This window comes from Passer domesticus, chromosome 2 (assembly GCF_036417665.1).
Source record: "Passer domesticus isolate bPasDom1 chromosome 2, bPasDom1.hap1, whole genome shotgun sequence".
Taxonomy (NCBI): domain Eukaryota; kingdom Metazoa; phylum Chordata; class Aves; order Passeriformes; family Passeridae; genus Passer; species Passer domesticus.
The window spans coordinates 100,205,638-100,227,432 of record NC_087475.1 but is presented as its reverse complement, the minus strand read 5'-3'; the positions used below and the strand labels follow the sequence as shown (position 1 = coordinate 100,227,432).

General features: G+C 39.2%; 1 protein-coding gene across 11 annotated transcripts in view; it reads left to right on the top strand.

The window, feature by feature from the left end:
- The window catches only part of KEL (Kell metallo-endopeptidase (Kell blood group)), a 48,000-nt gene extending 27,273 nt beyond the window's left edge, over window positions 1-20,727 (top strand). For 6 of the 11 annotated variants that reach the window (XM_064409963.1, XM_064409962.1, XM_064409959.1 and 3 more), the window contains 18 exons: window positions 493-634; window positions 1,970-2,173; window positions 2,761-2,885; window positions 3,679-3,825; window positions 4,054-4,116; window positions 5,083-5,271; window positions 5,657-5,802; window positions 6,502-6,525; window positions 7,061-7,184; window positions 7,657-7,767; window positions 8,499-8,597; window positions 9,145-9,222; window positions 9,671-9,774; window positions 10,616-10,726; window positions 12,765-12,832; window positions 13,076-13,233; window positions 14,019-14,111; window positions 15,329-16,813. In XM_064409963.1, the coding sequence (XP_064266033.1) occupies window positions 493-634; window positions 1,970-2,173; window positions 2,761-2,885; window positions 3,679-3,825; window positions 4,054-4,116; window positions 5,083-5,271; window positions 5,657-5,802; window positions 6,502-6,525; window positions 7,061-7,184; window positions 7,657-7,767; window positions 8,499-8,597; window positions 9,145-9,222; window positions 9,671-9,774; window positions 10,616-10,726; window positions 12,765-12,832; window positions 13,076-13,233; window positions 14,019-14,111; window positions 15,329-15,505 (2,163 nt within the window). In that variant the 3' untranslated portion in view covers window positions 15,506-16,813. Of the gene's footprint in view, window positions 1-492; window positions 635-1,969; window positions 2,174-2,760; window positions 2,886-3,678; window positions 3,826-4,053; window positions 4,142-5,082; window positions 5,272-5,656; window positions 5,803-6,501; window positions 6,526-7,060; window positions 7,185-7,656; window positions 7,768-8,498; window positions 8,598-9,144; window positions 9,223-9,670; window positions 9,775-10,615; window positions 10,727-12,764; window positions 12,833-13,075; window positions 13,234-14,018; window positions 14,112-15,328; window positions 19,565-20,334; window positions 20,350-20,498 lie in introns of those variants that run through there. The other 5 variants (XR_010356630.1, XR_010356631.1, XM_064409966.1 and 2 more) reach the window with 5 other exon arrangements.
- Window positions 20,728-21,795: the final 1,068 nt, after the last annotated feature.

The following is a 21,795-nucleotide window of genomic DNA, read 5'->3' as shown; positions in this document are numbered from 1 at the left end:
GTAGAATAGAAAAATCTTTTCTCTTACTTGAATTGGACTAGAGGGCTTTGGATGCAGTACTTTATTTCTTGAGGAGAGATCTGAAATTAGTGCTCAGATTGCCAGACTCTGGCAGAATAAAGAACCACTAGTCCTAGCCATCTTATTATTAGCTTTATAGACTCAAAAAGGCTTTGGTATCTTCAAGAAGTATATGCAAGGTGATTCCATAAACTAGAATGAACCATGGAGGGACAAGTGTCCTCATAGCAAGCTGGATTTTCAGTGAGTAATTCATAACACTATGCAACAGATATAGCTTGAAAAAACAAGTGAATTAAGAAAGTGAGAAAGCCCATGGGAGTAGAGTCATGTACCTGACTTGGATGACTATTGGTGTTTTGGCACTCGTCCTGTGAATGATTTTCAAGTCGATTAGGTGGGAGATGAGTATGTTATTAGTGCTAATCTTAATATGGATTTTTCTTTCTTGATTTTTTTCTGTCTCTTCAGACCTGTGACCAGGAGCTGAGAACAGGTGCAAAGAAAGAACGATGCCTTCAGGGGAAAAGCCTACTTCTGTGTGCACTTCTTCTCAGTACTCTCCTTGGCTTTACACTGCTCATCACCTACCTCGTGATGACTTGTGCTCTAGGTATAATATGAGATATCCTTTTCCATTCTTCCTCATCCACCCCATTTTTAAGATCCCTTTCTCTCTTACCTGCCTCCACTGTGTTTTAAGATTAACATCAGTATTAAGAACCAGACTTTCAGAATCTCCAGGAATCATAGCACCTTTTGTCAAAAAAGTACATTTTTCTACCTCTTCCTTGAATCACAGTGGGGAGAGATCATCCCCATCTGTCCTCCTCTGCCTGCTATTTAATATGCCTGAGCCCAATTTTGAGAGAGAACAGCATTATATTGTATTACACCTCATCAATGTGCTCTGCTCTCTCTGTTGTCAAGAAACTGAACTGAATCTGAGACTTGGAGCTCTTCTTTTGCCTTTCTATCTCTGACTTAATCTAGTCCTGGTTTTCTAGCACAGATCAGTGCAAAGAATAAAAGCAAAAAAAAAAAAAAAAAAAGCAGAGTTTCTCGCTAATGGAGAAGCTGTGACTATAGACCAGAAACATTAATTCACCTTCCAAATTTGCTAAAGAATTATCTGCACAATGGTTCATATGGTTCAGAATATCTCTGCATATAGAAAGCTCAAAACAGTAGGTGCATTTATATTGATGGATACAGACATTCCCTGCTCCAAAATAAGCACTGTTGAACCTTTACCTAGCTTTCTTTCTTTAGCTCTTGTTATATGTTAGAGACTGCAGAGACCATGGAAAATCTGTTTAGATCTAGTCCATTTCCACTCTGCCTAACTTCTCCCATTTCTACTTTGAAACCATAGTATGAGAAGTCTTACCTTGATTTACAGGTGGATTATTTCAGTAAAAAAATTGATCTGATCTGATGTTGATATAAGATACTGAACTAAAATGACAATGTATACCCAGCAATTTGAAGCAGTTTAGAAAAAGAAAAGTATAGATCAAAGCAAGATATTCTAAAAATATTCTTGTTCTCTTTTCACAAATGTCATCCTGAAAAATATTTCTCATGCTTGAAAAAACTCAGGTTTTAATCTTATTCATTTCTCTGTGCTATGTCCTTCTCTTGCATCATGTATTGACACCATCAGTTGCTTCTTGTTTATCATGTGGCCAAATTTGGCTGACTCAGAGGAAAGACACTGAGAAGGCAGAATAACCCAACCTGTGGCTGCCTAGATAGTACAAACAGATTATCCCTTCCTGGAATATGAAAGAGAGAATACACTTCCTCAACATTCAACACTGCATGCAAAGGAGTTTATACCAAAATAAGTCTTTTGGGGTAAATGTCCCCTAAAACATTTGTGTTTGGAGTTTTTCTCACTCTCCATTGTTACTTCTCAGTTCTCTCTTATATACTTCCTCTTCAGGATCCTGTGATGCTGTGTCAGATCCTGCTCTGTTGGAAAGACTTCTGAATTCTAGGAATGACACTGTTAACCCCTGTGAGAACTTCTACAAATATGCCTGTGGCAGATGGGAAGGCAAACAGTCAAGCAGAACCCGAGAAGAATCACTAAACGTATTTGATGTGTTGTTGGAAGAAAACCTGTTGATCGTGAAAAGGCTTTTAGGTAGGGTCAGATGATTGGTGTGTTACCTTCGGCATCTGCCTCAGTCAGATCTGACAGTAGTAGTGACTGAGCATAATCATTCCTAACAGGGACTGAGTCCCCTCTCTTCTATCATTACAGGTACAGATTTATTTTTTGAGCATGGCATGTTACTGTAGCTGCATTTTAAACATTTTAGTTCCTCTTGCCAAGTGTAACAGTGTAACAGATGAAAGTCACACTTTAAATTCTGACAGCAACTCAAACCATATCCTGTTACCTTGTCAAAGTAGGCCATTGTTGCTGTGCTAGTCTGAATGTGCACTCTGGTGATGTGTGCTGTCTCCATGGGGGACTGAAGTCTAGATATGCACCAACTTCCTGTTATGCTCCTGTTTCCATGCAAAAAACCTCACATATTTGGCCTCAGGAAGAATCATGGTGCTAGAAGGTCTCTTGCTTTGGGTCACTGTGGGAAATATGGATGTATTTGTTAAAATGTTCTGGATCAAAGTACAGTATTTTCTTAAAACTGTTCTCTGCTCTAATGCTGTCCCAACTTCTTTTTAAATTGCCTTTTTAAATTTTAAATCTACTTTTTTCTTCAGAAAGTCCACAGTCTGGGATAAGAGGCTCAGCCAAGGAGAAAGCAATACAATTTTATCGTTCCTGCATGGATACTGAACGAATAGAATCCCAAGGAGCTCAGCCATTGAAGGACCTCCTAAATGAGGTAAATGTTTGTGCTGTTTCCTCTCCCTTAGGAAGAGAATTCCTGCAGAGAAAAGGAAAGTGGGCAGGTGCGGTCATATAGTCCTACATGATGTAACTTTCATAGAATCTGACACTAGTCATGGTTCCAGCACAACTGCCAAGTGGTAAATCTTCTAGCTTTAAATGCTGTTTCACAAACTGATTTTCTGACATCAGTACCTGAATCTCTCCTCATAACCTTATATATTACTTAAGGATGGGGAAAAAATCAAGCCTACAATTTAAAGGAGAAAATCCTTCTCTTTCTATTCTGGGAGACTCCTCTTCGTGCCAGGGAGGGCTGGACATCTTCCTTCCAGCACAGAGCATTTATGCACTTTGTCAAAAGAGGGTGCAGAACCTTCCAGCAAAAGGAACAGTGACTACAGGCCTGCCTGTGAATCTGCTTGTAAGAGAGGTGGGACCAGTGATTACTGTTCGTTCTCCCAGATAGCTTTAGAAAAATGAGACCTATTTCCTGTCTCCTGCTTATCCAGCATTTTTTTCTGCACACCTTACTCTGTTGCTAATTACAATTCGTTTTTCTTGTGTCATTTTGCAGTTCATTGCTTTGCTTAAGGGAAAGTGTCAGGTCATTTTAAAGCCAGTAGGGTATGTAGAACACTTCACAAGTTTCCCTTGGTGCTTTTTTGCTCTGTTGCTTCTCAGTTACCAGAATGACTGAACTTATAGGTGTAAAAGAAAAAAAAAAATCCAACCAACTACAGATCCAAACATTTTTTCTCACTTGCAGCATTTCTGTCTTTCTCTAGGTTGGTGGATGGCATAACACAATTGTGGGGGAAACAAAAGATTTTAATGAAACTCTTCAGATTCTCATGAGCAGATACAGCACTTTTCCATTTTTTAGAGTCCATGTGGGACCTACTCCTTTTGACCCCAATACCAATATTATTCAGGTGAGTATGCTAAATAAAGAGCATTTTCAAGGAAGCACTGTAAGTAAAAAGTCAGACCAAGACTTGCTCAAGTTAAGCCTGTGTCCTTCTCTGAAGAACTGAGCAAACATTTTCCAGAAGTAAAAGCAAGTTAATAGCATTTCAAAGTCCATTATACAGAAGTTACCAAAATATCCTCACATTTGCATTTCTGAAAATAATAAGTTTTTCCTTTACTCCTTTTTGCAGATTGACCATCCTGAGTTTGATATTCCACTTGAGAGTGAATTCAAAGAGAACAATTATCTTGAGGTAACATATCAGAGGCTGAAGAAAGGTAAAAATAGCTATTTGATGCAGGGATCTCCTTGAATTGCCTCCTGATTCAGAGTGGTCTGTTTCCATGGGTTACGGTCAGTGACTTCTGAAAATGCCTCCAGAAAGAATTCTTTATGAAACTCAACTTTTCCAGAGGATAGATTATAAAATGTAACACATTTTAGCTGCCAGGATTAAAATTTCTAGTTTAGAATTGCTATAATTACAATTTTAATTTCTATTTGCTAAGTAGTCTGAACCTGGGCTTCCTTTTAGTTTTTACCTTGAATGAATGTTTTTTAAAAAATGGTTTTTGTCCAAAATAAGGCTTTATAACAAAATTTGTGTATTGCAGGGAGGGATAGCTAGCATTTTTCAGCTTATTTTAAAGTGTTTGAACATATGTTGGGGGAACAAGTTCTCTGACCTTGGGACATTGTAACAAAATGAACTTTGTCATTTCTGAACTTCGTAAAAACTGAGTTATGTCAGTTTCTCAATCTGAGGCTTTCAGAAAAATCCTCAAAAAAACTCCTGACCTCTCACAAGCATTTCTCTGAAACCTCATGAAAATAGAAACAAGAAGTTGACATATTGTCTCCATTAAAATACTGTCTCATTATATCACTGATTTTCTCACCTATGATTCTAGAGATGCCAGGCATACATCTCTAAAATTATTCTAGTATTTGAAGTAATTGTGAGCTGTGAGGAAAATAATCTTTTGGGAATTCAGTGTTGTTCACTGAGAGAGGAGCTGTACTTGGCAAAGCATATTCCACATGAATAATTACAGAAGGATGTTGCAGCAAGAAGACAGTTTTATGGATGGGGTGGGTCTGCAGTAGTTTTGAAAGACTGAAGTTTATATGGTCAAGATAGATGTGTGGATGGAGGGATGGATGGAGTGACTAATTTTTGGTCATATATCTTCCATTGAAGATGTGCTCTGTATTGCAGGTTCTCCGTGTGTATCTTTCGTATTTGAAGAAATTGGGGGTCCTACTTGGAAGGTCAGAGGATGGTCCCCCTGACTCCTTTTCCCTGACGTTGTCCTTCATTTCTAACCTCCAGCGATTTGTCACTCCACTGCAGAAAAGACAGCAGAGGGGGATGCTGTTCTTTCACACTACCATTAGGGAGCTACAGGTATCTGTGCCTTAAAGCTTGAGCAACAGAGTTACATGTGGCATTTATGACTTCTTTCTGAAGATCCAGATCAAAAGAGATATAAGATGCTGTGTTTAAATGCCATTGTCTTGCAAATTACACTTGGAGCCTGTTGAGCTTTAAATAACCCAGTAACTTATGGTCTTTTACTGACAGTTTTTTCAAGCCCACAACTCTCTCCCTTCCCATGTTAATTCCCTTTTAAAAAGTCAGCTCTCCTCTTAAAGATGCACATTATAAAATCAATTTAACTTGTGGAAAGTATCTCTTAACATTATTGGGAAGACTATCCTGGTTTCCCTATTATTTCTTGTGAGCCAGTTTAGATCCGTAGTTCAGCATGTAAGCTTTGTTTTACTTGCAGGAAAAGGCACCTGCAATTGACTGGCTGGCGTGTCTCAAGGCAGTTTTCCATCCTGTGCCAATGAACCTCTCTCAGCCAGTTGCAGTGCATGACATGGATTACTTAAGCAACATGTCACAGCTCATCGAGAGATGGCACAAGGGAAGGTAGGAGTCAATATCTATGGCTGCAGTTGTTCATGCCCCAAGAAATATTTTATTCAAATACCATAAATTTAATAGATTAGAGGCTGCTTTGTTAGAGGCTGCTGAATCCAGAAGCCTAACAACAGCAAAGCTGCTGTGGCTTTATATACACAGGTTTGGCCACTGCTATGGCTTAGCATATATTCCCAATAGGTTTGCATATGCATGCACCATGTATGAACACACATGTAAAATAATATATTTATGTGTGCCACACAGACAGAGAACACAGTGTCTTGACTGGCACTCATTCTCCCATAGCACTCATACCAACATGAACACAGACTGATTATATTCCTCAGCTCCAGCTGATTGGGATAGGTCTAGACTAGTGAAATATGTGTGTGCACACGCATGATGTGGCTCAGTCCAATAGCTGGTTTTTGGTATTTAGTCTTTCAAGAAACTGGCCAAGATCTCCCGGTGTTCCTTTGTCTATATCACATGAAGATATGATCCCCTGAGTCTTGTGGCTCTACTTTGGTTGCTGGTACTCTGGTGTCTTCCTGTTACAAGGACACCTATATTATCAGGTCTCTTCAGTAGCTGCTCCCAACCACTAGTATTCCCAATAGCCAGTTCTCAGACTGCTGCTCTCTCCAGAAGCTAGCTGGATCCAAAGTCCCTCCAGTAGTCAACTCAGACTTGTCATCTCTCCAGCATTCAGTTCCATCTTCACACACAGTGAGTAGAATGTTACTTAATAATAGCTTTTAATAAGTTAGGAGGACAAATCCTGGTTAACATGTGCAGGGCTCAGTCAGGCAGACGCCCTGGCAAGCACAAGTTTACACTCAACCATTCCCTCTTATCGGCTTTCCTCTCTATTTTCCCATATATATTGTCCCAGTCCACTATGATCCTTCCCTTTCCCTGCCTTTGGTCCTTCCCATAAACATGCCATCATAAATCTTACATAATCCCACAGGCCTCTCATAATATTCTATATGTTTCACCCAGTCCTAAAAAGTATCCTTCTCCAGCTTCCCATAAAGAATCCTGTGTCCCAGCAGAGAGTTACCCCTCAAGTCTCCACAGCGTTTTAGGGAGTTTCTGTATTCAACTCATGTCAATCATCCCTCTTTGATAGCCCCAGGGGTATTCTGTTTAGAGTTCTTTGTTGTCATTGTTCAGGTTCCTAGGATTTCTCAAGTTACTCTTCTGACACTTACCTTGCTTCTGTGTTTATGGTTACCAGCCTTCAATTTTCTGTCTACAGGGTCCTTCACATTTACATGATTGTTTGTCTGGTTGGGAATCTCTCCCCAGCCCTTGACAGTCAATTCCAAGATGCGCGCCTGGAGCTGTATAAGATCCTTTATGGAAAAATGGGATCTAGAATGGTGAGTTAGCCTTTTATCAATTTCTTCAGCCTCCCCAACAGCTGAACACTGTAGCTCATGCCTTCTGAATGTTATCTTGATACCTCCTTAGATGGATGGAGTTTCTTAGATCTGGGGAGAAAAACTACTCTCCCATGGTAATTAAGTGTTTCTTTTTTCTCAAAATAAATGTATGAGTAGATATGACCCTCAGAAGTTTAGAGAGCTGAGTGTACTGTATCATGGAGTAGGGTAAAATATATAGATGGTCACTTTTCTTCTATGGCTTTTTGTCTGCTAATATACAAATCTGCATCTTGAGGGGAAAGAAATAGAGTAAATCATAAGGAAATAAATGTTTTACTAGAAATGTTTACTGTGGTAGCTTAAATAGAACTACATTACTTATTCACTGCTATCAATTTTAGATAGTCCACAGATTTCCTAGTTTTTGTCCTCACTCTCATATGTCTCTACTCCTTTGTTCCTACAGATCCCAGCTGAGCGCTGGAGGAAGTGCTTGACTGATACCAGCTCTTTCTTTGAGCCAGTCCTAGGGAAGATGATCGTGCAAGAAATTTTTCCTGAGCAGACCAAGAAATTTGTAGGTATTCATCATCTTAACCCCTAAGCAGAGTTCAGCTTCACCTCTTTCGTTTTTTGACATGCCACCTTAAGACCACATCAAGGCAGCAAAATCATCTGTAGGTTTCCTACCTTTTGTTCCTCTGCTTATTCACTTCCCCTCTTTTTTTGGGAATGTGTCAGAACAAGACATTGATGTCATTTTAGAATAATCAATGCTAAATACTAGCTATTATCTTTGTCTCAACTGTTAGAAAAGTCATATATGCAGCACCAATAGCTATGACAGCCCTACAAATGCATGCAATCTCTGTATACTCCCTGGAATAAAAGTATTAACAGTATTCATCATCAATGTGATTTATCTCAATAAGATTTTCAATTGCAAAGACACTAAGCAATCATATGAAAACATTCTGAGTGGATCCACAGTAAAAAGAACCACCTGCATGCAATGTGGAAAAGCTGTTGTTTTCATCCTGTGGTGGTCAGAGTTCCTTTTTTTTTTTTTTTTTTTTTGAGGAAAGTTAGTGTAGCGCCTGGTTTAGCAGAGTTTGAAGTCTATCAAGAGTAAATAGCACCAAGAAAAGCTAAATTACTTAGAAAATGAAATCTTTTATCACACACACTCAAAATGGATTTTTCCCCCAGATACTCTGTGGTTGAATTGTTAGAACATGGGAAGATGGTAGCTAAGAGTGAGCAATGTTTTTGTGCAGTTGAGACCATGCCTTCTTTTCTTCATGGCAGGCTGAGCAGATGTTCTCTGTGATCCAAGATGCCCTCTGTGACCGCCTGGATCAGGTGGAGTGGATGGATGAAAAGACTCGCCGAAAAGCTAAAGCTTTGGTGAGTGCAGAAGGCAGAAATTACTGAGGCCTTCCTTTCTCTGAAGCCTCTGGAGAAGGAATGGAAGAGACCTACACCTTTATATATTCCTACCTGCTGCTACAGGCACACAGTCTTAAATAGATATCATATTCATACTAAAAATTGAAGGTGGTTTTATACGTGCCAGCATGCATGGGTACATACATTGATAGGTCGGCATAGAGCAGCTCAGTTGTTGTCTGTCCATGAATACTCTGAATTAATTTTATTGAGATACAATTCAATTTTATACATCTAGCAAGGGTAAGAGCTAAAAAGCTGAATGGCAGAAGACAATACAAAGAAAAAGAGTAGAACAACATTAGGCCTCAGGTCGCAGAGTTGAGACAGCAGAGCAGCAGGACAAGATATCTTCTTGAAACAGAGTAGCTGTCATTTTGAAGGGCTGACTCACAGATCATGCTTACATTGGTTAGAAATAGCCTTTAAAAGGACTTGCAGAATGGGAAGCCAATTAAGTTTCTTTATGTATGCTTGTTTGTTTTTTTGTTTGTTATTATTTTAGGTATCCAAACTACAAGTGGAGATTGGTTATCCAGCTCACATACTCCAGACTGACAAAGTGAACCTGGAATACCAGAATGTGAGCTATATAATGTAAACATGCCTGCCTCATTATTACCTGTATCAACTGCTGTCTTGTCTGCTTACAAAAGAGGCTATGACCTCTGGAGCACATTTCCTACAGTTCATTTTTTGGGAACGTAAAATGTTCTGGGACCACAGAACCTTTATCTGTTGCTTCTATATTGTTGCCTATACTGTCTTCTGTTTAGAGGCGCTGGCCTGATAAAAGTAATTTTTTATCTGTTTGTATATTCTCTTTGGCCTTCAGATAACATTCCTGTCATATCTTAAATTGAAGGTCTTTAGAAATGGGAGAGAAAAAAATACAAGTATTCCATTGGTTTCTCTTTTGATTAACCCCTTTTTGATCCATGGGACTTTTTCTCATTTTTCTTTTTCTCAGTTGTTCAATTCATTCCTCACTTATGCTCTATGACAGTCACATCCCCTGTCTCTTCCCTCAGCTGGAGATAAATGAAGACACTTTTTTCCTCAATGTGGTGGCTTGCTTGAAAGTACTGAGGGAAAATTCCTACCTGAAGCTCCTTCAGCATAACCCACAGAAAAAGTAAGTCAGATGTGATCTGAAAAATATAACAAAATCACATACCTGTGGACCAGCTGAGGTTGGAAGGGACCTGTGGAGATCACCTAGTCCAATCCTCCTGCTCAAAGCAGGATTAGTTAGAGCAGGTCTCAGAACTGTCTATATCTCTTTTTTTCCTGTGGAAGAGGAGGAACAGCAGGTGGGAGCCAGTGGGCAGAGTTGGATTCAATACCTCTGAAAGTAGTTTCACCAGTTCTGAATGTTGCTACAAGTCTGCATTGCTGCACCCTGCTTTAAAGAAACCTTGAATCTGGCAGGCTGTCCTCCATTGAGCCTGAGCCATGCTACCAAAGTACCCACCATTGTGAAGAGAGCACCAGAGCTCTGAAAAAAACCCCATTTTTTTGACCATGCACCCTTAAATAAGGGTGATAGCTGGTTCTCCTGGACTTCTTAACAAAGCCAACAGCAAGGCACTGTGATGACAGGAATGCTGGTGGAGTCACCTCAAAAGCAGGACATAGGAAGCTTCAGAAGAAAGACAGCATTGACAGATGGGCTTAGGGCCTTACACCTCCTGCACAGTATTCTGTGGATGACTTCACAGGAGGTTACTAATCCTAATTTACTTGACAGGGAAATTGTGAGGGAGAATGTCTATGATAACTAAGCTATTAGTTCTGACCATCCATAAACAACTGAAGATTTATTTCAAACACCTGTAACTCTAGGGAATGTGAATTTCATCGTTTGCTGGTGCTGTGTGAACAGTTGAGCTATTTTTGCAAGCTTAGTGAAGGAAAGGATCAAAGTGTGAGATAAGGAGTTAGTACATTCTCTAATTTATTTTTTTATTTTCTAGCTGGCATGTGCACCCCTGGAGTGTGCATTCATACTATTCAATAAGCCACCACATGGTGGTCTTTCCGGCTGGAATGTTCCGCAGTCCTTTTTTCCACATGGAGTTTCCCAGGTATGGAGGGGCTTCAGAAGTGCAAGCTGAGTGTAGTCCCTGGGCTGCAGCATGCTTCCAGGAGGAATCTTAGCAGGCTGTCTGTCTTTAATTTCTTTTTCTCACTGCATCCCAGAAAGACACAGGAAAGGGGGGAAGCCCATCTTTTTTTAAGTCAGATGGATACTGCTTGATGCATTCTGAGAGAGAGTGATCATTAACTCTGCTGAAGCAAAATCAGAATCTAGGTGAAACTGAACTAACACAAAGATATTACTCCAGAGCAAAGAGGCAGAAGTCACATGTAGATTAACTGCAAAGAAGACATTCCACCTTTACCTCTCATTTTCTAAATTCCAAGGATTCCTGAAATTAAACCCAGAGAAAATAGGAGCCTCACAGAGCAACTTCTTGTCAGAAGTCTTTTTCAAATGTATCACAGTTCTTCTATATTTTTTTAAGAAACCCTTTCTACTAAGCAAATAGATTTTTAACTCTGAGTCTTCTCCTGAAATAGCAAGACTTCTCTAGACCATACTCCTCTGGTTCTGTTCTTTCATCATATGGAACAGATCTCTTAAGCAATATTTTTTCTTATAATAAAAGCACTCCAAACAGTTGAATGTAAACATATAATTCTATGTCCTCTTTGTCTATAGTGGATATATACTTGTCCTAATACCACCGTACTGAAAAATAAGCTCACATTGTGGCAAGAGGATGAAGTTTCAAAGAAACATGTTTCAGTTAAAATTAATTATTTTCTCAATTATGATCTTCTAGTGCTTGCAGTATTTAATTAATTTATTATATTATGAGGAAAAGAACATCTCAAAAGAATAGTACAAAAGAAATTTTTTTAGCAGTGATATGGGCTTTCACTATATTCTTTCCCTGTGAAAAAGTGTCTATGCCTTCTTGTTCCTTTTGCATCAGTGTTAGTAAAGTACATTTTTTTCACTGTCACCTCAGTTGAGTAGACTGATAAGTAAAACTTGATCAGCTTTTGGTGAGTTGGTACAATAGCATTTACTCAGATGATGCTCCAGAGCTTAAACTTTACTGGCAAAAGTCAATTCAGATGACTGTGAGGATAATTTTTAAAATAAGAACTCAGCAAAGCAGTACAATTGTTATAAAATCATAAAAAGGTTTGGGTTGGAAGGAACCTTTAAAGATTGTCCAGTTCCACCCTCCCTGCCATGGGTTGGGACACTTTCCACTGGATCAGGTTGCTCAGAGCTCTATCCAGCCTGGCCCTGAACACTTCCAAGGGTGGAGTATCCACAGCTTCTCTAGGTAAAATTTATAAATTATCATCTATAGATCTCCTACTGAGTTCCCAGTGATGCAATAACGATCTAGTACAAAGATTTCATGCTTCAGCAGTGTTAATCAGTGCACGGGAAGAAAGAATGAGCCCATAATTTCATATAATGGGAATGCATTTTGAGTGTTATCTTCCTTGTGAGAGTACTTGTAAATTCATTGCACAGAACCATAGAAATTCCATTTGGAAAGAACTACTGGAGGTTTCTAGGACAGTTTGTTCTTGCATGTTGCCAATGCTAGACCAGAGTATTGCAGTCAAAACATCATGATTTTAATCTACCTTGCCAATTTAATGTATCCTTTCTCACTAGACAAAAGTTGCAAGATTGCTTCTTCAAACGTCTGCTTTTGTACAGTTACCAGTGTAGTTGGTGTTTGTGCAGCAGTTCAGACAGTAGAGGTTCAATAAAGACACATATGAACATCAACAATACCTGTCATTACAGCTAAAAAAAGCAGAATCTCATTCATAGGCTCTTCATTGTTATGATGGTTTATTAGCAATAAATACTTTAAAATAAGCCCATAGTACAATTTTAAGCATAGCTAAGTCAATTTGCACTTGTATTTGCGCTTTTACATGCCTGAGTGACAATACATAGAAAGTGTTTCTGTGTGGTCCAAGAGTAGAATGCTCTTGTGGAGCACATAGTTGTGCTCAGTATAAAGAATGCTCCTTTGCCCTCTTTTTCTTTCCAAAAGCACTCTTTTCATCTTTATTTTTCAGCGCTGTGAATTTTGGAGCCATCGGGGTCTTCATGGCACATGAAATTCTTCACTCATTCTATGGTTATGGTGGGTACTGGCCATGGTGTCTCTATTTACTCTTCTAGGTCCCCTAGAAGAGTACTTGGTACTCCCTTAGAGGATCTGAAATCCTAGTCCTTACATCAATATATACATATATTATTAAGGTAGATGAACTTAAGGAAAACATTTTTCAGTCCACACTGGCTACTAGGAATAATCAGTGACTAGTATGAGGAATATAGGTAAATGTCATAAATAGCTTTACTTCTAGGACTTTTTCCCTCACAGTGCTGCCTGAGGGCTGTCCTGCATGCAACAGGAGTGCACTACAAAGCTCTATAGACTGTTTGGTTGAGCAGTATGAAAGCTACAGCTTTAATGTCAATGGCACCTTCACACTGTTGGAGAATACAGCTGACACTGGAGGGCTCGCCATCGCCTACCAGGTATTGTGATTTACCCACTTCTGCAATCTCATTGTTTCCCTACATAACATACAAGATTGCCCTGCTGCTCCTCTGTCCCACGTCCCCCTCCAGTTCCAGATTTCTTGCACACCCACGCCAGTGGAACATAAGCCCAGCATGTCCTCTGTTAGTCCAGAGAGAGGTTCCTCACAAAACTTTGCTCATAGCCACAATATGTCCATGTAAGACAACTTGTCCCCTTCACCACCTTTACTTCCCGGTTTATATCATGCATACAAAAGCATGCTATTGTACATATGCTTATGTTATACTTGAGGAAATAAGCTGAGACATGAAACAGAATTTTGTGTGATGGTAAAATGGCTCCATAACAATGTTTTCAGCAGTACTTCAGGAGTTTAACTGCTGAGGGTGGTGTGAGATCCCTAGGTCTAAAATAGTACTTATTACATTCTTTCATGAAGAACATTGGGAAGCAGAGAGTCTTTCATTTATAGTCAAATATTTGTGATTTTTTGAAAATAATTTTTATTCTCTCATAGTATAATTACCATGCCCCATGACAATGTGTATATCAGTATCTGTGTAGTAGCATCTGAAATGGTAAGGAAAGTAATTACGTTGTGTTCTCCCACTTTAGATTCATTAAGGGCATGGCCAGCAGCAGAGAGCCTCAGAATGAGGAGAGAGATACAAACTTGCTGATTTATTAAATATATATTAGATTGATAGATTTCATTGACAGAAGAACTTGTGATACTGTCTAAGGAAGATTTATAATTATCCATTTTATCTCTCCACAGGCCTATAAGAATTGGCTGAAAAAGCACAAAGAAGAGGGTTTACCTAAGATTGGACTTTCACACGATCAACTTTTCTACCTCAGTTTTGCTCATGTAATGAATTCTAATCATGTGTCTTTTCCACTCTCCATTTCTTCCACATCCTTACAGTTTGTCTTTCTCAATATTCAATCACTTCCCCCCCTCTTCACAGAACTGAGAAGATCCAGAATCTTATTTAGAAGCTAAAAAACATATTTACAGCTCCTAACCTGTTATGGATCTCAAAGCTAACAAAAGGCGTGTCTGCAAATATATCTTTTACAAAGCACTGAAATCCACCAAAATTAAGTTGTAGCAGACAACTGTGTCAGGGAAAGCAGGCTTCATTGCCAGCCTCTGAGTACTTTTTTGCTGTTGTGAGCAATCTTTCACAGGGAAAGTGAAATCTAACTGTAAAAGTCATGTATCTGTCCCTCCCTTCCTTCCTTCACTTCTCTATCATGGTGCATAGCTGGATGTCACATCACTCTGATTGACTGATTGTGAAAAAAAGTGTTTCAAATGTTATTTAGAGACAAATAACTAGAAATACATGCACCCATAATTTGCTGATTCTATGGGTAGCTGCAGTAAATTGTGCAGCTATGCATAGCTGTGCTGCCAAGTTCCTCATGATAAATGGTGAGATTTCTGTGCTCAAAAAATCACATCCTTGTAAGTCACTAATTGTGTAAAGGGAGAAGTTTTGTGTGTTTATTAAGTCAGAGCGGTGTGTGAAAAAAACAGCTTATTGGGTCTTGGTGGCAAGATTTGCATTTTAGAGGCTAAATGGCAGCTGCATCATTTGTTGATAAAAAGGACTGAAATAATGAGAATGAAAACTTGAATTGCTAGTTTAACACCAGTAAAGTCATATAATCCTCCCCAAGTCTCTAGAGTAGTAATGGGATTTTGTGTAAGTGCTCTCCTTTGTTGATGAGCACTCATTGAGTTCACCTAAGAAGCTGAATCTAGGCACTGAGACATCTTTATCACTTTTTTAGATAGAGTCCAAGGTTGCATGAGCTTAGCCAGGGTGGCCTCAATTTTCTGTGTTCTGGACTATGCAGTATAAAACCAGGGCAGGTGACTTGTCAGAGAGTGGAATGGGGACAGAGAAGTTCAAGGAAAGGGAAAACAATCCAAAGAAAATCTTGTTGTCAGCCATGTATGCACATTCCCTTGTTTTCTCCAGCGCCCTCTGACATGTGCAGAGAGGCATGAGGAGCCTAAGTCTTGTTCACATGAGGACTTCCAGCCAAACTGACTTTTATTTTGCTTCCTTTCAGGCAATGTGTGGACACCAGGACCCAGAAAAGCTCCAGTCTTCCCTGAACACAGATCCACACAGTCCCTTGCCACTTCGTGTCTCTGGGCCTGTCAGCAATAGCCAGGACTTTTCCAAGAGCTTCCAGTGTCCCAGTGGATCCCTGATGAACCCAGATAAGAAATGCCGCATCTGGTAGTGCACATGGAAGAGGAGGAAGAGAGATGTTATCCCAGGGAGAGGAAGGCCTGACACATGAAAATATGACCATCTTCTCAGGGCCTCTAGGGTGACATTGTGCTCTTATTCACTCCTTTTCCTTCCTTTTCTTGTTATCCTTTCCTCAGCATTTGATGGCAGGGAAATTCTTAAACTGATCTCATAAGGAAGGAATCTCCTCCAAGGCTCTCAGTCCCAGATGTGTGACAAGTCCCAGGGCAACAAGGTGACTGGCCAGTTCCTAGTAGGCAGCAGCTTGTGAGGAGTTGTAAATAGAAAGACTGTTACATTATTAGTCTCTCTGTTTAGTGCATTTACCTGTCTGCCTCAGCAGCCTCACAGTCCTGTAGAAAGGGCAAGTCAATAAACAGGAGCTGTAAGACTTGTTCATATCTTAAAATAGCTCTTGGGGAAATCCTATGGGTTACTGTGCAAACCACATGTAACTTACAAGAGAGGGAAGAATTCTCTTATTTTGCTAATAAATGGAGACAGGTGCTAGGAAAGACTTAGTGGCTGCAGCTTGTAGGCTGAAAGGTAAGTAACTTAATAATGAAGTTTACTGGAGGCCTTCTCTGCTCTGTTTTTGTTTCATCAGCAAAACTCAAACATAAGGGGAAAGAGGAAACTCCCCCTTTAATGGGAGGATAATTGGGCAGCTGAGAACAGATTATCTTTCTTTTCCAACAAGATCTTTTTTTAAGTGTCTAGGGTTGAGGATATGGTAGAGGATGCAGTATGGGAGAGTTACAAAGGTTTCTAGAAGTTTTTGAAGGTTGAACAACTAGAACTCAAAAAGCTTCTCAGCATCCTGAACCTGGTCCTCTCCCTACAATTGTAAATATTTACCATCCAAGCAGAGACATGGAGCTGTTGCAGGATTTTACTTTCTACTTGAAATTGAATTTTAGGTGTTATTTTGCTTTAGAGCAAAAACAGAGTAAGAAACAACATGATTTGGAGTAGCAGAAGTGTCTAAACTACATTCTTAACAACAATGTAATAATTACATCTATTTCAGAGTTTCATAATTAGAAAATTTATATCAATGTTCTAAACTTTACTGATGTTAATAAGTATACAAAATACTTATACCTTTTGCATACTCTTCAAACTGTTCTTGTTTATGGGAACATTTTTATTTTACTTATTATATTGGCTGCCTGGGGATTGTTTGTGGAATAGATGATGGCAAGTGGAAATATCCCTTATCAATGTAAGCATTTTAAAAATAACTGTGCTAATCCTATTCAAGTACTGACAAATACAGCAAAATGTTTCCCAAGAACGGACTGTTCAGAGATTTTGTTTTCATTAATTAACAAAAATAGTAATAAAGTGTTTGCTTCTGAAAAAAAAACCAAAAACAATTACTTTGACTGCAAAAGCTTTATCATCAGGCCTGTATCTTTTTTTCTGTATTTGTACTGTTCACAACTTGTCTGATGCTCTTAGCTGGACTTCACAAGTAATAAATAAAAATACCTCAAAATAATTTGATTTATTTACCATCATAAAAATAACAAAAGTAGGCTTGTTCTTATCATTACCATTTAAACAGTGTATACTCTTCCTTCCCTTCACTCATTCAATTATTTTCTCCTAGCAGCATGTCCAGACAGGTTTTTTTAAGATGCTAATAGCAAATAACATTGCATAACACTAAGTGTATAATATAGACATAATTTCAGTGTTCTGAGTCTACTTGATTTCTGTGTTTATTGTGTTTAAAAAAAGCAAAAGGTACTGACAATATGCATTTTGAGGAGTATAACTGTTCTTGTACCTATCTTGTTAAGTGTATGGGTAGGTACTGTTCCCTGGAATATGCTTTATTTTTTCTTGTTCTTTCAATATATGTTGAATTTAATTATATTCTATTTAAAAGACAGGGTCACTGGTGAAATTGGTGAGTTCAATTCATTCTTATTATTAGCTATGATGTTTTTACACAAAGAATATATGGGAAGTGCAAGAAGGGAAGGCTGGCGTAGAAAAAAATTACTGAGAATTTATTGTGTTTCTCAAGAAACAAGAAAGAAGGAAGGAGAAAACACTTTCAGTATGTGCACAGGGTCCTTGCCCTTATCTTCAGTGTTCTAGTTCAGTTCCCTGGGATATGGTTGGTGAAGAAAAGCTGTATTGTCCAGAAGGTGATCATGAAACATAGGTAGATGTTCAAATTGTCATCATTCCTGATCACAGAAATTATTTCAAGCTCTAGCTCATGCATAAAGAAACCCAAAAAACAATCCTGAGGAGAAGAGCCAGATCCAAGAGCAGATCTTTCACTGCTGAATTGCTCAGTATCTCTGAGCCCTCATGCTCCACCATATCGATTACCTCCATTCCTTCCCCTGTTGATGAGGCCACAAATGACTCCTCCATTTCCTCCCAGACTGTAAATGAGGGGAAAAGGGAACAACATCAGCTTTCTTCTTGTTCACTTCTTTCATACATGAAGCCTTTTTACCACTGTGTCTCTCCTGTTTTATTCTCTCTGCTTTCTAAACTTTCAAATTCTCTTCACCTTCACTGTATGTCCACTTCCTCTTTCATCAATGAAAAGCAGCTTTTCATTCATACCTGTTCCCTCTCTCTGCTTCTTTTGTCCTTTTCTTGTTTCTGTGTTTCTGGTTTTGACATATTTTCTTTTAGTAATTGCTTTTCCTTCACTACACTTTGCATCTCATGTTTTTCTCCTTTCCTGTATTTTCCATTACAAAAGTTACCCCAGATACATTCTTTTATCTTTTCAGGGCCATGACTTTAGCAGTAGGCTGTAATAGCCCATAAAAGCCTTGACTGGAGCCTTTACCTAAATTCCATGGGTCCGAGAGCTGTATTTAAGTTTGGGTATGGGTCTCAGATCTCTATTTGTGGTTTGCTGCAAATATACTTATCTCCAGCTCTGTCTCTATCACAGCTGTGCCTGGACCCTGCTATTGTGTATCCTGACCTGCAAACTGACCTCCTGGTTTGACCTTGAATGTGCATTGTCACTACAGACTTGCTTGGTAGTCATGGGACTGTGTCTGACTCTATTTTCTTTCATTATTTCACCCTGGCCTCCAGGCGTGTCCTGGACCTTTCCTTTCAGATCTCTGTAGGGTGTGAGGGGACAGCTGAGACAGGAGGCTGCAGTCAGAGTTGCAGGTGATATAAGAGGCCTTAACATCTATGACTGGCCTGAACTTGTGTGTCCCTCATGTCCTCTGCCCCGAGTGAGAGTAGGGTTGGGCCATCACTGGACTGTGTCTGACCCTGGGCACCATCACTAGGTTTGGTCCTCACACTGACTGGTATTCCTCCTTGAACTTGGACTTGTCTCAACATCATGGACCTCCCTGGTGACCTCTTGGCTGACCCTGACTTCCATCCCAGGCCTGTCCTGTTTAGGCCTGTGGGGTGGCCTTGATATCCTACTCCTTTGCAGGCTCCCTATTCCTTAGGGATCATCTGACCTCCACTTCCCCTTGACATATATCTTGTTGTTCCTCCTCTGATTTTATTTTTACAACAAGACATTTTTTTCTTCTGTGTCCACACCTAATCTCATTTCCTGCCCTTAGCTGCTCTCCAAGACCCTTATTTCTCATCCTCTCTCTCTTCAGCCCATCCTCTCACCTGCTGTTGGACTGCTTTCCTCTTCCTGTTCAATCTCGGCAGTGCGAAACATGCTCTGACTTTTCACTGGTACTGAGCAGTAAGTGGCCGGGAAGAAACTCATCAGACAGATGGCAAAACCCAGGAAAATTATCAGGGTTGAATTAATCCTCATCCTATTTTGCTGTCTAGCACAAGACACTTTTGCTCCTTGCTGCTTTTCAGGTAATGGAGTCTGGAAGTAGCAACCACCACAGTCTTGTTTGTGGCACATTGTGACATCATGACACCATCTGACATACAAAGGTGTTGCATTCTGCTAGGCAGAAACACTGTGGACTTTCACCCTATGTAGCTAAGAAAACCCCAAAGCAAGGAAAGAGTGTGAAAGCTTTTGGGAATATTTTTTTTAAAAGTATGTCTCTGCTGAAAGGTAAAAAAGAGAATGAAGGGGATAGGATCATAACAATAGGAAACTACCTAAAGTGAAAAAATCACACTTAATCCCGAATATTTCTGTAGCTGCCAACTAACTGAAACTGAACAAGAAGTGTTCTATAAAACTGGTAGAAGTGGAGTGGAAAATGTAATGAATTTCCCACTTCAGTGCTTAAGCAATTATTAGCAAATTGTGCTGTTTGGCTCAAACAGCCTTAGTAAACAGAAATAGTATTTTTTTAATCCAGTCAAATGACAAGCATGTGTTTTAAATGACCTCTAGATGGTGATCTAACAACATCAATGTAGAAACAACTTATCTTGCAAAGCACCTATTCTACTGAGAAAAACCCATCTCATGTCTTATTAACCCTAGCCATTGACTTTGCCAGACCAAATTGCCCACTCTAATTAAATCTCTGTTCAGACTGCATTTTAGAACTCTGATGATGACTTTTCAGCACTTAGTGTAGAAGACAATTTTCTAGTTATTTTCAAACTCACATTTAAACCCAACCATTTTTTGCTGTACCATATTTCTTTCATACTCCTGAAATTTACGTACAGATTTATGTTAAGACCCCTTAGATTTTACTTTCATTTTGTTTGGTTTTTTGTTGATTTTCATTTGTGTTGGTTTTGTTTGGAGGGTTTTTTTGGTAGTCTTGGGGGGTGGTTGACATTTCTTGTTTGTGGAGGTTTTTTTCCCCTTTTCTACTATTAGCAATGATCCTTTCATTCAAGCTCTTCACATTTCTTTTCTAGATGCCCCAAAGCCAGGTCGGAGAATTAGCTCATCAAATCAAGATAACAGTTATCCTGGGCCTATGATGGTTTCTTCAGACTTAAGCACATGCAAGGAGATATATATATATATATATATATATATATATATATATATATATATATATATATATTCTGATTTATAGGCATTGAGATTTCTACACCGGGTCTTAGATCAGATTCAGCTTGCTGTCCAAGACATTCAGCGGTCTTTTTTCCTGCTTGTCTTAAGAAGACTTTAGATTTGGCCCAGAAAGTGCTCATTAGAAATATACTTCAGGAGGTTAGAAGATCAATTTCTCAGGAATACCCATTGAGTGGAATTGTTGAATGTCACATTCAACAAATAAATAACATGTTTGGTTGTAAAATAAATTTTCACTCTACTGGATCCTACTGAATGGTGTAATAATACCCAGTTCAATGCACTGGGTGTCAGGAGGTATATACCCTAACACAGGAGTAGGACAGAAGCTTCCACAGATCTGCATCAGAAAGGGTAAGAGGGAGTGGGACTGGAACAAGGAATTTTCAGTCCTGCAGAGCAATTAGTAAAGCAACTTCAAGGGACGTGTTCTCTACAGAGATCTCTGCATCTGAAGTAATCTGTACCCAAATCAGCATAAGATTGTATTTCAAAGGTGTTCTGCATTCCTCACGTGGAGTGTGGGATACTTTCAAGTCCTCAGCTGCACCTCTGAAATTCGTCATTTCACTGAAGTAGGTAAGTAAATAGATGCTAGATGTGAAAACTCTTACTATGACTGAGGTAATGATGACATATTCATTCTGGCATAAGATCACACTCCTGCTTCGGCAGAAGTTCTTGCCACTGGATGCTTGCTCCTACATCTTTTCCTTTGCCAACACTAGAGCTGGTGTGGCTCAGTTAATGGGGTGTATTAGGTGACAGAATCACTTTAAACACGGGTTTTATTAGGTCACTTTTCTATTGGGTGAGTTTTTGATGCAGTTAACTGTGCACTCACACAAATGCTACTCTGCACTGAGCCAGCAGAAACAGAGGATTGGGGCAGGACAGAGGAAGGCTGGACTGCCCTTTACTGAGTGATGGACACTCCAAATTCAAAAGAAGCCATGGCCTTAAAAAGAAACAGTGACTACACAATCCTTGCTCGAGTACAGAGAGTTCTGACTTCTGTTTTGTTTTGTTTGTGGTTATGTATGTTCCCTAGCAAAGTATATATAAAAAAAGAGGAAAAGCGTGAAATGCAAAATGAGAAGATTTAAGCTTTGAAAAGAAAGATTTAAGCTTAAAAAAAATTAAGCACTACTGCTCTATCTCTGAAGAGTTCTTAAAATCAAACTGCAAAAAAACTTTTTGAAAGAAAAATAAATATGGAGAACCAGACTGTCTGACTAATGTTTTGGGTTTTTTTTCTCAGTGTGGCTGACAGTAATAGAATATTTATCTGACCATCT